Below are 15,677 nucleotides of genomic sequence, written 5' to 3'. Positions count from 1 at the left end.
AATCACTTTTTCTTTATATACCCAAAGGTTTTCCTTGGAAGTAAAGATACAGATTATGGTAGCAAAATCTTGTTTTCAAATTTTTTACGGCCAAATGCTAACACGACATAAAAATTTAGTGCCCCTTAGAAACGAAACACGAATTTTTTGCATGGAAACATGAGGTTTTTGTGTGGGGGCGTTGTCCTGCAGAAACAAACCACCTTTGGATAGCTTTCCGCGTCTTTTCTCTTTAATTTTTTCCCGTAGAGTAGTCAGTAATCTCGAATAGTAATCTCCAGTTATTGTTCTATCCTTATCCAAAAAATCAATCATGATTACTCCATGGCAATCCCGAAAAACTGAAGCAAGAACTTTTCCAGCAGATTTTTGGACACCAAACTTCTCAGGTCTTGGAAAACCAGAGTGTCGCCATTGTTGTTGTTGTCGATTGTTGCTTTGTTTCTGGATCGTAGAAATGTAACCAAGTCTCGTCCATAGTAACAATTCGGTTTAAGAAGTCTACATCGTTTTCAAATCGAGCACAGATCGAACGCGATGCTTTTACCCTTGCACGCTTTTGGTCAACATTCAAACATTTGGGGATCCATTTTGCAGCAATTGCAACTGGTGCAACTGGCACCAGGGCCTAAAATTTAACAACAACTAAAATATTTTATTTATAACAGAAATAAAAATCAAATTAACAAATTTCTTATAATTTAGTGAATAAATATTTTAGTCTATTTTCAGGAGATTACTTTTTAGGTTATAGCACATTCTTTTCAAAACATCTTGCTCTGTTATTGTCTGCGGTATTCTGTTTTAGATTTCAATACTTCTGTATAAAGGCGAGTCTTGAGAGTGGCAATTTTTTAATTGCACTAGAGTTGTTTATGTTTTTATCCTTATCCACCTCCTTAACAGTTTCTTATGCCCTTATTGAGTCACATCTCCGATATGCCCTTACCGTGGGGTGCAACTCAATTTGAGCGAATCTTCAAATTACAAAAGAGAGCTGTAAAGAGCAGAGCTCACTGTAGGGACATTTTTAGAATATTAAAAATTCTGACAATTCCTTCCTTATTAATTTTTGAATCCGTTTGCTCAATTCTTAATTACGCTTCTCCAATTTCAGAATGGTCGTTGCACTTATAAACGCGGAGCACGACCTTTATCTACCTACTTCACGTTCAGAATTAGTTAAGGGCTCAATATTTGACAATTTAAAAAAATGCACAATCACTTACCAATTGAAATCAAATCGATATCATGTTTTCTCGCATTTCACAATAATTTGAGGGTATATTCACTGGAAAGTGTCTTCTACTTTGTATACGACTTCGATTCTAATAATATTTAAATCTGGGCATGTTGCATACTGGTTTAAATTTGCTATGAACTTATATACCAATTATTACTTATTACTATTACCTATAATTTTTGTTATTTATTGTGGTTTTCTTCTGTATATTGAAATTTTATTTTAATGCATCTAAATGTTCTTTATTTTAGGTTTCTTCTGTTTTGAAATTAGTTTTTTTAATATTTTTCAAAAGAAAGATAAATTTTGACGTTTCGACTTTTCTTTGAGTCTTTATCAAAATATGATATTCACACTGACTATTTGCTTATTTATATTGATCTAGAGATCACCTTCATCATGAATATCAAAATAAGGATCAAATCAACTTAGAACTTTGTTGCAATAAGAAAAATTAATTTTTCCTTGGTTTCCACATCTCAAATATATAGCAGTAATCAATTAAATTTATTAGAATTTACAAAATAGAGTTATAAATTTTACTTAAATTATTTAGATCTTTTTTATCATTTATAGCTTTTTCGTCTTTATGAATGTGAACCATTTCTAAAAATTCCCTTTTTCGTGATGAAGGTAATCTATAGATCAATATAAATAAGCAAATTATCAGTGTCAATATCATATTTTGATCTTATATATTAAAAAAATTGATGATTTCCATTCCGAGTCCGTTCAGGCGTTCTACCCAACCGATTTGCTTAATTTTTTTTTCAATGAAAGGTATTGATGCACAGATCGGCCATCAACCATCGGATTTCATCTAATTTTCACCATTCTCAAGTTATACTCAAATGCCATTTCCCCCTGTACATTACTTATGGGAGTTTTTCACATACACACGTTCTATCCTCAATATCTCAGGTTCTATTCAAGATAGATACTTCGTTTTGGTTTAAGAACACTCGCTGAAACACCTTCTTTCTTTTGAGTTTTTGAACACTTGAATCGGTTGAATTGGAGAGGAGCTAGACGCGGACATTCAATGTGGAGTTATGGATTTTTGTAGGTTTTTGGCAATTTTTCTACATTTAAAGATCTATATCTCAGGTTCTAATATAGCTACAGAGTTCGTTTTGATTTAAGAACACTCGCTGAAACACCTTCTTTCTTTTGAGTTTTTGAACACTTTAATCGGTTGAATTGGAGAGGAGCTAGACGCGGACTTTCAATGTGGAGTTATGGATTTTTGTAGGTTTTTGGCAATTTTTCTACATTCAAAGATCTATATCTCAGGTTCTAATATAGCTACAGAGTTCGTTCTTTTCTATTATAATGATTTCTGATACTTATTTAATGGATTTGATGCGAGCGAAGCCGCGGGTGAAAGCTAATAAAGACTTAAAGAAAAGTCAAAATTCATCTTTCTTTTAAAAATTATCAGAAAAAACCAATTTTAAAACAGAAGAGACCGAAAATCAAGAATATTTAGATGCATTAATATATCAAAAGGTCTAAGTTATTTTTATGTTTGCTATTTTAGTTTTTACAAGTTTTTGTCTACAAATAGTAACAATTTTTTGACAATAAAGCTTTCCTCCGTCCCTCTATTTTAAGTACCTACAGGAAAAACTTTGATTTTATTTTGTATAATACTAATAACAGAAACACACCCCTTGTTTAGTCAAAAAACTTGTATAAAATTTGTGAAAATATAAACTTTCCGAACACATTGTATGGGTTTTTCATGATAGCAAAAAAAAAACACCAATCATCTAAAATGTTACAACTAATAATTTGTTCATAACTGCTGCTATTTTACATCGATTATTATTGTAGATAAAACAAAGATGACTGTGTAAGTAAAAATAAATATTGTAATTGTTTTTTTACGAATGTATGAAAAAATCAATTTCCATCACAATATAATTAAAACTATTGTGATAGAAGTGATAAAATATGATGGAGCATTTTGTTTATATTAGTCAATATTATTGTAAACATATCGAACATATTAGTCATGATACTCTTTTTATAGTTTAAATACTTTAAACTTTCACTGTGTTACCCGTATGTATAATATAACGATCCCATCTCGTCGAAGAAGCCACCTAAGACCCACAGCCTACTTAAATACTAATTTAAAATAATGAGTAAATGAGTTCAAACCAGACATTCTAGTTGTGAGGTGGCGTTAAAGCCTTCAAGTCGTCCCCGAACGTTATAACCTCACCGTCTAACGTCGAAAAACTCTTTGAAATTATTCGTGTCCTGCTAGATTCCTCCTCCTTCTTCGACATACCTGACTGGATTCCACGGATTGTCGAGTTTTAAAGGAAATTATGAATCATTCGCGTAGCTACCTTCGATTTAGTGACTCGATTCGCTTGCGGAAAGTAAATACAATTCTCGTTTTGTTTTAAATGACCGGTGCGATCGAGTGCTACCGCATTTAACGTTAGTTTTGTAGTTTTTTCTCATGTTTATAGTGTTTGGAGAATAGTTATCAAATAGTAGAAAATGAATAATGTTTACCATACAGGCTTTTATCCCAACCGGACAGATATGTGTTTTGTAAGTAATTATTTATTTTATTATTCAGTAGTATATGATAGTTTTATTGTAAATATATCGTTGATATTTGTTTATGTAAGATCAACTAAATATTTTTTCCTTTCAATTGCTCACAACTTATCTTAAAAAAAAAGAATTAAACTGTTAAATTATAAAAGCTATGTATGGAAATTGAATATAGTCAAATGTTAAGTTACCCCCTAAAAGAAAACAGGTTTAGGTTTAGGTTATAGTATAATGGATTATTTGAGAATTACAAATCAAGCTCGTAGTGAGCGTTTTTTCTTTCCAATTCTCCGGATCAAATACTCTAAGATTTTCTAAGTGATCAGATCCTATCATTTGACAACTGGACGTGCCAAATGATTTTGTGAATTTTGACTACACGCCAACATTCACCTTCCAACGTTGGCTGAACATTGGACAAAGGCCGGAACCTTACTAATACAATAAAATCATGGCAACAAAGTGATGCACAGCATACAATAGATGAAAATTCTTTTGGAATCAACTGGATGACGGATGCCAACGTTGGAAGCCAAACGTCTGAAAGTCTTTGTCAGCTAAATTAGGAGCGTTTTCGTAGTGGAAATGTGGCAAAATTAAACACCAAAGTGTACTAACTCTAATATATTCTTAGCTTTCGAATACTTATGTATTCGTCGTCTGGGAAATTGTTAGTTAAGATTTGCGGCGGTTTTAAATCATTCTGTTATGAAATATTGATTTCATCGATTTCAAAAATCAATGTTCAATTGACGCTTGATAGAAATATTCAATATTTCTATCAAGTGTCAAGTTTCGGAATCAGCAATTTAAAAAATTCAATTTTCTTTCAGTGGATTTTGGCAGTTTTATTTATTTTATTACGTGACAAAGAGAAAATTTTGTTTTTCTATCAGTAACAAAATTGAGACACTGTCATATTATGTTGGAAAAGGAGCTAGATTTTAAAGTGACTACGTTCAACAGAACAAAATTTTTTGTTACAGCTTGAATTGTTCGATAAATTCCATTTTTGCATACTATTCCTTAGAATTTCTTCCTTTGGTAGATTCCATTCCCACCTGATTATAATTACTTTCCACTTTGTGGACGAAACCCATGTGCACGAAGCTCATTAGCTTAGTACACAAGAATCAATTGAAACAAACTTCGTTGAGCTTTGTGTCAAGTATAAAATTTTAATATAAATTATTTGTTGCCGTGGCCACGACACAAAATACTCGGTTAATTGAACACATAATCTCAATTCTACCATTTGTATTTAAAGCAAAATTTTGAAGCTCCTGAAGATTTAACTGGTGCTTGAAGGGCAACGAGAAAACGCACAGATATCAAAAACGGCAATTTGGAACATGCGTTTGAAGTTTTGTGCACCCATTGTGCTCGATTATGTGATCAAATTGTACAATTGGGAATATTTTCCTAACCAGTAACTGTACAACGTTTCTTTGTCAGGACATCTTACACATTTTATCTTTGTAGAGAGTATATTTTTTATCGTGAAGAAAAAATTGGCATCAGAGGGTGATAGCACCTTATTCTTGCGTCTTTATAAATCGTTGGAGATATGGTGATTTCCATTTTTACCTCTAAATCAAATGGATGATGATTTTCCACTCAAAGTTTGAGGTTACGTTTTAATTATTAAAAACAATGGAAAACTGCGATGAATCCAAAATTATTGTTTCCATTAAGCGTTCTAACTAACCAAAATAGATAAAATCTTGCCTGGACTCAAAAAATGTTCATTTTCTTACACTCCATATCCAAGAAAATAGAAATATGTGTGATAGACAAAATATGGAAAGTAAGGTTTTTTATTTTACAATGGAGTTGAAGATCATGAAAAAAAATCAGGTTAACCAAGTGTAGGGCAATATTTTGAGGACCCAGGTCGAAACAACTAATTTAAAACACATTCAAATACGGTGCTTTGAGCTGTGGAGAAGTTATGAAATAAAATACGTCCTGGGGTCCATAGGACATGAGGAAAATTCAGTCACGGCCTATGGACCCAACGTGTTAAGACCCAATATCTCAAATGTAACGAACTGCAAATAAAAACAAATCATTTAACACGTATTGAAGGGTTGCCACAATATATGTAGTAATGATAATTTGCGTAAGCACAAAATTTGAATATGCAATACTTTAGGTTTTTATATTTCTGTTTAACCGCAGAATTTACGTATAGGCTAGCTTAAACAAAATAAAGAGGTTTAAAGAATCCATAAACTGTTCAATATACAGGGTATTCCATTTAAGAAAATCCATAACTGCAATCATTACGCTCGTCACTATGTATTTTGGTAACCATACAAACTGATTAAAATCTTGTCTCTTCATTTTTCGATTAGTGAGACATTCCAGATTGCTCTATACTTCAAGTTAAATTTGTAAGGTTATCTAGTATTTCAATATAAGTCGAAATTGTTTAAAATATTGCGAATATAACGAAAAATGAATCAACTACCATATTCACTGGAGAAGCTATTTCAAGAAGACCCAAAGAAACTTTGAACTACCTGAGAGACTGAAAATTAAGTAGTAAAATCTAGATTTAACGATCGAATGTATCAAACCTCAAATACTCGCTAATAACCCTGCGTGGTTGATGACTAAAAAAAAGAAAAAAAAAAAAAGAAAAGGTAGAAACCTGTAAACACAATCTGACAACAATTTTTAATAATCACACTCGTGTTTCAAAAATTTTAATCTTTTATCCATAATTACAAAACGGTCTCCTTGTATTTGATAAATCTGTGTTAATAGTCCAGGAGCTCATACCGTGCATGTAATTTTTTTTTATAGTTGAAAACTATAGGAATTGAAAACGCGGGGTTTGCATGAATTCGTTGAGCTTTGTGTCAAGTATCAAGGTCATTTCAATACAAATTATTTGTTGCCGTTTCTACGACACAAATCGGTTAATTGAACCCATAGCCTCAATTCTAGCATTTGTATTTAAAGCAAAATTTTGAAGCTCATGAAGATTTAACTGGAGCTTGAAGAGCAACTAGAAAAATAAACAGATCTCAAAAACGGCAATTTGAAACATGCGTTTGAAGTTTTGTGCACCCATTTTGCTCGATTAGGTGCTCAAATTGTACAATTGCAAAGCAATTTATATGTCGAAATCTGTAAACACAGTCTGACAACAATTTTTACCAATCACACTCTTTTTTATCTTTTATCCATAATTACAAGACGGTCTCCTTGTATTTGACAAATCGTTGTTAATAGTCCAGGAGCCAGAAAACTATAGTAACTAAAAACGCGAGGTTTGCGTGTATTTGTAAAGCTGGAAAATTTTTTTAAACAATCTATAAATGTTTCTCTCTCATGGTATGAAATGGTTTGCCTAAAGTGTATTCGATAGAAAATTTCATTCTCTTTCAGAAAAAAATTACGCAAACCAATTTTTTTGGTACGGAGAGTCAGGCAAGTTTCGGTTGAGGGAGGAAATTTCTACCTTATTACTTAACATGTTTTTTTTTATTTTATTTTGTTCGTTTCAACGTCTACTTAAAGATTATCTTGCTCTACGGGTTCAAAAACGGCGGAAATATCCAGCAAACCATATTAAAATCTATTGGCACCGAACTCATTTCCGATAAATAGAAAGATAGTCAATGAATATAATCTAGACTAAATGATTCTTTGTGGGACAACTATTTCTAAATGCGGTCATTTATTACTCTTCGTACTTTATGAATAAAATCCGGAACTTTTGTTGTTACTGCCTGCTAACAAGAATACATAAAATTCTTTCAATGCATTCGTATCTCACTTTTCCAATTCGCCTTTTATATAATAAGGTTCATATTCAAAAATATGATTCATACATCACAGATGATGGTTCTCGGTATTATCTCGGTGACAGATACAGTCACGTTATAGAAAATTATTTAATTTAATTTAACAATCCTATAAAAGTATAAATTCCGTTATGTCACTTGACAAAATAAGAATATACAGAATACTTTCCTACCCAAATGGCATAAAGATTATTGGTTAGTTGTGATAACCATAATTTTAAGTTATATATACTATGTTGGTTGGTATTTTTACGCATTTTATACCTCGGTAAAAATCAGAGACAATAAAGATAAAAAGAAAGAAAGAAAGAATCATAAAAAAACATCACATTACTATATATGATAGAAAATTTGCTTGAAAATAAAATATATGTTTACGAAAATTTATTATTATTTAAATAAGAACCACAAAAATCAAAAAGATGGCAAGAGCGGATGTAATTTGGGCGCTAAAGGATTAATGTACTTTTTACAACATGTCAACTAGGCGCCAAGACCGAAGGGTCATTTTAATCCTATGTGTATTTTGGGCGCTAACCGACTGAGGTACATGATTTATGAAATACAGTTATTTATTAAATCACCGACATTTATAATAAGATATATTTTTGTATTTTTAGATTTTCCTATAAGAGAAATGACCTATTATCAAGGTCTGAAAAAATTTACCGTTAAAGGGGGCTACATTGCACTTTTTTTAAATGAAAAATCTGCCCTTAATAAAGTTTCCTCACAACATTTTTGTAACACTCTACAGAATAAAGTAAATTTTATATTTTTATTTAGTACTTAAGTACATATTACATATAAAATAAGAGATTTACATAACCTAACCTAACCTACTTAAAAATCCATCAACTTTCCCTCTATTGGGTTATTTTATGACTCGACCTACCTGCACTTCTTAGCGCCGAAAATACATGTCGGATTATCTACCCTTCTTGGTCAGACAGGTAAAGAAGGATTGTTAGCGCCCAAATTACACCCGCCGGATGACAAATGGACTTAACAGCGATTAAAAAGAACGATTCAATAAAGAACAGGATCTATTCTTATGGTACAAAGCCCAAAAATGACTTTTGTTTTATATAGACAGTAAATATACCAGAGCACCGAGCGAGGAAGATATTAGATACTAGGATGGAACCAAAACTGTAAATCCAGCAAAACCAGCAAACTCAACTTTCTTGTAAGATAACTTTTTATCTGTTTTAGTGTTATTACTTCATTTGCCTACTTAGAAAATACTTTTCTATCCACAACCAAAAAGATTTGAATGAGAAGATTTTATAGTTTTCCACGTTTGATCCGAGGTATAAGAAAAAGATTTTTGAAAGCTAGCCTTGCGATATTGAAGTATTCTAATATTTCTTGTATTGTGAGGATGGTCGAGCATATAGAATAGATTGAACAAATAAGTAGTTTGAACACTTTTTATTATTTTATAAATAAAACTGAACATATTTCGTTCCCTGTGATTCTTCATATTTAGAATGGAATTTCTATTTAAGTGAGGTGTTCTGTGATTTCGAGAGAGAGAGAGATAAGCTTTATTTTTATTAGAAAATTTTACAATTTTATATCAGATAATATAAAAATTCCTTACCTCACACTAAATTGAATTATGTTATTCTACTGAGTCTATAGTAGATTGTAGAATTCTGTCAGAGAATAATAAGGTCTTTCAAGCAGAAATGCCTTTGTCAATCTTCGGAACTTATTAAATGTATTTTTATTTTAAATTCTGAATTTAGCTGATTGAATAATTGTTTGGCACTGAAGATGATGCAAATGATAACCAGATCAGAAGTGGGTATAGTTGAGTAAATGTCCAAATTCTTTCTTCTAGTAGGCTAGGTATAAAAGGGTATCTCAGTTGAGTTGTAAAAGTGTTTTCGAACGAAACAAACTGATTCTAAATTGAAAAAAGCGTGGAGATTTGAAATTTTGTGTTTTTTTAAAATAGAAATGGCAATGCTTTTTACTACTCAAACCAAAAATATAACGAATAGTGCTTTTTTGTAATCGGATAATAGATCGAAGAGGTGCAAACGACAAGACCCCCAAAATGGCAAACAATAGCAAGGATGCGATTCGAACAACGAGCAGAGGATAATTTTTTTTACATGTACATACCATTGAAGGGCACTGATCGAATTTGAGGTCGTAGTAAGTCACTGTTGAGTTTTAGAGCTAGTTAAGGTAAATTAAACGAAAAATGGATAGAGTATAACATAAACTATATTTCCGTAATCAAATAGAAGACTGTTACAAAGATAGTACTTCGTAATCAAAAGTTATGCCAAAATTAGTAGTTACATAAGGTAGTTGTGCACAAACAACAGTGCACAAGACTTTGACGCATTAAGTTTTAAAATCTGGTTTTTTGAAAATAATTTTATGTTATTTAGGTCATCACTAATTCGATCCAGAATAACTGGAATATTGGATTTTTAAAAGGAAACGTATAATTGTTAATCATCTGCATACTGTAATATATTGGAGCCTGGGGTCACTTCCGTTTTTAGTTTTAGATTTTTAATAAAATCGCAACTACATATGTTATGTAGATATGATCTGAAAAAGTGGGTAGCTGGTTTGAAAAAACCAATAGTATCGAATACTTTGTTAAAATCAAAAAGCAACAAACAGGTAGCCTCTCCTACATTTTTCCTAGATCTTATGCCATTTACCAATTTAACCAAATTAGTTGACGTACCGGAAAATATCCTATAGTTTGATTAATTATCTGGTATAATGATAGACGAGTAGACGAACTCACTTGTTTGGTTGTATATGTGTTTATCTAAGATTTTTCATACCACTGGTAATATGCTATAACAATAAAGCTAATAAGTACTCCAAATTACCCTTAAAAACCAATTTGTTTGTTCCAACTTGCTAGTATGGGCCGTTTTCGGAACGGCTATTGTATTCTGCGCAATCTCCGGCTACGCACTATCAAGCAAGTATCGAAAAGACCGTCCCGAAAACGGTTCTGAAACAATACCTAAGTAGGTTGGAACACAAAACAAAGTCATATAACGGTACCTCGGTTGGAACAATTAATCTATCTATTCCTTTCTACTGCGCAGAATCGTCACCGTTCGAGGACGGTTTTTTGATGGGTTGGAACGAACCTATATGTTTCACACAGCAGTTACATGATATTTATCAAACAATTCGATGGTAAAAGAGTAAGCTGTGTGTTGCTTGGTATGTTCAAGATTACGAACTTCCTATTTAGATACATTATTAATTATAACTTTGAGTATCGCATAATAGAGATCCGTCCTGTTTCCAAGGCCAAAGTATCGGTTCTTTGAGCAGTGTAGGATTTTCTAAAAGGCAGATTACGCTAATTTTTGTGGACAACATGTGTGCCAATATTTAACCCTTAGCGATAAATATTGGGTGTTGTATTCGCATGAAATTCGATACTTAATCATTGAAATTTCTGGGTGTGATTAGTAATATGATAGAAAGAAACACCTCAAACTTTCTGGGTGTGAGTAATAATTTGATGAAAAGAAACTTATAAAACCCTAAGTCCATAGACTCCAAAGAAATAAACGAAAATTCGAGCTCCATGTAGTTGTTGAATCCAATTTAGAGACATATAACACTAGAAAATTCAATAGAGCTTTCCACTCCACTATATAATCATTCCAATCAAAAATTTATCCTCACATTTCATAGTAAAATAACGATTCCAAGTAGTACATTCTACTGATAAATAATTGAAAAGGTACAAAGTTCTTCTATTTTACTAGAGGCTTCCCAAATTTAGAGAATTCTCCTTTAATCAGTTCTGATATTTCTTCAGATTTTACATTTGGAACAAATTGCATCCACGCTAAATAAACTGTTTTAAATATTCATTAAGTTAATAACTTCAACAAAAATCTAATAGCTAACTGTGAGAAATAGTTATGAGTGTATAAGTATCTAGATAATCATAACAGAGTTAACAGATACATTTTTTCAATCATCCATATTTTAAACCTTTGTTAGATATAAAAATATTTTCTCCTTATTCTCCCATAGTTCTGAATGTAAATTACTTCACGGTCTCTAAACTTGAATCATGTTATTATAAGTAATTGCTGCTATATACGACCGGTCAAAGTTTTTATTCACAAGATAAATCATTGTTAGCGCACCTGGCAATTTTCCCACAACTTTTAAGTTTTCACATTTAGGTACATTCTTATCGCCGCATTCCAATAGAAAACGGAAATGGTTACTACAATTAGTGCGTATCGTACAATGATGAAACTAAAATTACCTTAAATAAGACAATGTAATTATTTTATTTTAGTGAGTGTTCTGTTATTTGTTTTTGATTTGTTTCAGTAAAGGAATCTATGAAAATAATGAATAGAAATTCTATTAACATAAAATTTTCCAACGGTATGACGCCGCCTCTCAAATAATCTGACACTCATGTTGAACTTTCTCAAAGAACTGGAAAGATGGTTTAGTTCTTTTTTCTTTTTACCTTCGATCAATAGGTGCAAAAATTGATATTTGTTGTTTCGTATAATGTGCCCTAGATCTAGCCGTCCAAGGCACCTTCGTAAACCTTCAATTTGTTAATCGCAGTTGTCTTCAATGTCCAGCCTTCCATGCCGTAGAGAAGCACCGACCAAACGTAGCACTTCACAAACCTCAATCGTAGGTTAAGATGAATATCGGGGCAAGTAAGCACTCTTCGAAACCTCAGGAATGCCTGTCGGGCTTGTTCAATGCGACATTTTATTCTTTGTCTGATGCCCAGTCTTCAAGGAGCCAGATTCCCTGATTTTTATGCACCCTCTCTAAGGGCATTGCGTTAAATGTTATGGTGGCGAAAATTTATGTTTCTTGTCGCATCTCCCTTTGGATCTATATGGTATCGGACATATAGGTTTTCAATACACCGGATATCTTCTTTATGGAGTGTTAAATGACTGATTAGTTCTTTTCTAATATAATTTGAATAGTAACGGGTTTTGTTTTGGGAAAAAAATATTAATTTAAAAAAAATGTATCATGCTTAAACTTATAAGGGAAATTGGTAGAATATAATATAATACAATCCTGTTTTATTGATCAATTTTCAAAACTATCCATTTTTAAGATTTTTTTCTAAACAAATCAGCGGTTGTAGGAAGTGAAACATATGGTTTTGTTTCGTATGATATTTTTATTTCCAAACTAGACACTTTTGCTTTTATGTTCTTACCGTATATCGTAGGGCATTTTTTATCTTCTTCTATATTTAACAGGCGCCTGAATGTATAATACCATTGTAATTAGCGTAGTGAAGAATGAAATGTATTTAAAAAAAAAGGAAATTATTTGGCAGACGAATTGGAAATTCATTTAGAACAGGGCATTTGCATTTATTGCAAAGTGGCTATAAAATAAATCATTAACAACTTCAGAATATAAAAACAAGGATGTTATGTATCTTCTATATTTTTAAATAACAGTTTATATATCCTGTCTATTAGAAACCTCGGAAAGATCTCCACTAAATTGGAAATTAACCAAATTATACGAAAAAACGTATTATCTCTGATTTCCTAATAAATCTACCTTCCACAAAGATTGCTTTGTAAGATATTACATTTTCAAATCATCACCAAATATTTACAGTGAGAGTAATTCATAAAAATAGCTGATTTTTCATGTTCTAACATACAGGGTGTTCCGGTACTTGAAGCAAAGAAATTGAGAGTGTAGTAGATAGTAGATAACATAAAAATAATATTATAATAAACATTTATATGAAGATTAGATTAGTTGAATAGAAAAACTACCAAAGAAGCTAATAAAATGTGTTAAAATCTGTGATAAAGTAGTTAAGACTGTTTATAGTCGTAGTTAACCTTCTAACACAATTATAAAAAAATTGTAAAAGAAAAAATAAGATTCGCAATTCATTTCTTCAGTTATATCTCTCTTATTCAAATTTAAAAAAATGTATATTGAGTGGTAATATTAGGAAGGACTATGAGCTCTGGTAAAAATTGTACATAATCTGCACCACCTTGTATTTAGTTTAGTTGTTTGGACTCTTATAGTACTCAAATAAGTGAATAATGAGGATTTCAAATCATACGAAAAGTCATTCATGTAACGGTTTAATTTTGAATCAGATTTTACTTTCACTATAAGGTTAAATCAATATTCTCAGCAAACTGCCAATACGAAACTTGCAGAAAAACCAGTTCTAGATGTAATCGTCCCTGGAAGGAATTCTTGTTTCAGTTGAATTGAAAATAAAGGTTGTTTGTGTGAATGATATGTTGATTACAAAGGTACAAATGATGAGGGGTTTGTGAAAAGAGGCTGCTATTGACACCACCTTTTAATATACACTTCTTTTTTCAGGCAGTAAAAACGTTTTTCTACCATAACAAATACTAAATCAAAACACATGGAATTTTAAAGGAAAAATATATAAATTATAAAAATATGTATTCATTTCGTTAGATGTAGTTTCTTTATCTACAAATATTCTTATTACAATTTTGAAAGAATTAAAGAATACACAGCCATACCTAAAAATGAATTTATCAAAGCTATAGAACTGAAATTTACGAGGATGATCCCAGAAATACTTGGCCCAACAAAGAAAACACAAAAATTTTGGAAATCAATATATTTATTTCTCAACGTTAGCTTTTTATATGTAATAAGAATTGTCAAGCTCCACAAAATACACATTAACTGCGACATCATCTCTTCATTATTGAAAAATCTTTGACCGCCGAGCCATTTTTTGTCTGGAAACAGAAAATACCCGATGGGACTAAATCTGGTGAATAGAGTGCATGAAGTAGCAATTCGAACTTTAATTCATTAATTTAAGCCATTGCAATAACGGATGGTGGAGATGGTGTATTGTCTTGATGAAACTATACTTTCTTCTTAACTGATTTCTTCGCTCAAACGATGCAATGAGTTCGCATAATACTCGCCGTTGATAGTTTTTCCTTTTTCAAGATAGTCGATGAAAACCAACCCACGTACATTCGAAAAAAACGACGCCATGACCTTACCTGCAGATAAAATATTTTTCGCCTTGCCGGTTCTTCCTTATCAGTTCATTGTTTTATTTTTTTATGGGTGTGAAGTTTTATCGTTGTTTACGAAACAGCGCAAAAATTAGACTTTATTTCTGTAAAATTATTATTTTATTATTCACATAAAGACATTTCTACTTGCAACCGTTGTCCGAATATTTAAATATTTATTACTATTACCATCTAACACTAGTGACTTAAGATTTAAGGCTCATTTCCAAGTCTACTAAACTTATAGTACCGAGAAAGACATAAAACTAGCCAAACCTTCAAGCTCACGTAATAATGAACATCTTATATATTTGCTGGAAGTTAGATTATGAATATTTTCAAAGTCTTCTTGTTTTAATTCATAATAAGTTAATTGCTTCTCTAAATGACATCAGAATGCATTTTATATCTCTTAGAGCTCCAATATATTCTCTTAATGTAAAAAAGCAAGATCAGGAAACTATTTTTCATCTTTTTTATTGAAATACTAAACTTTCACAACGACTTTGAGGTTTGTGGAAATTTGAAGTTTTCTTTATTTTTTATAAGTGTGCGATACTCCCTCACCCGTTATGTTAAGGCGCGTTCACACTGGAGCAACATTTTCCAACATAATATAACAAAAACTTGTCAGAAACATGAAATGTTTATGTTTATATTTGTTGGAATATGTTGTGTTGCTTTGCATAAAGTTGGTGTTGCGATTCAACATAAGTTGTAGTATGTTGCATAAATCCATTTTATAAAGATCAAAGAATAATATTAAACAAAGTGAAACATTTGTCAACATTGCTTCGATGTTGACGGATTGTTGCGAGTTGAGACCTGTAGCAAATTGAGTATAGCCTTTCTACAGTTTGTATCTGCGTTTCTAATCACTGGTGCAATTTTTTGCAGCAAAAATTCCATATCTGATGCGGAAAAAATTTTTGAAGCACCCATCGGTTCGAAGTTCTAATAAAACGTTATCTT

At 31.6% G+C, this 15,677-nt stretch overlaps 1 protein-coding gene across 1 annotated transcript in view; it reads left to right on the top strand.

The window, feature by feature from the left end:
* The first annotated feature begins 3,403 nt into the window (after positions 1-3,403).
* LOC130897452 (phospholipid phosphatase homolog 1.2 homolog) overlaps positions 3,404-15,677 on the top strand; it is a 51,365-nt gene continuing 39,091 nt past the window's right edge. The window contains exon 1 of the mRNA XM_057806314.1: positions 3,404-3,814. Coding sequence (XP_057662297.1) covers positions 3,761-3,814 — 54 coding nt within the window. The 5' untranslated portion in view covers positions 3,404-3,760. The remainder of the gene's footprint in view (positions 3,815-15,677) is intronic.

The sequence above is a fragment of the Diorhabda carinulata genome, chromosome 8, assembly GCF_026250575.1.
Source record: "Diorhabda carinulata isolate Delta chromosome 8, icDioCari1.1, whole genome shotgun sequence".
Classification (NCBI taxonomy): domain Eukaryota; kingdom Metazoa; phylum Arthropoda; class Insecta; order Coleoptera; family Chrysomelidae; genus Diorhabda; species Diorhabda carinulata.
This window is presented reverse-complemented; position numbering and strand designations above follow the sequence as displayed.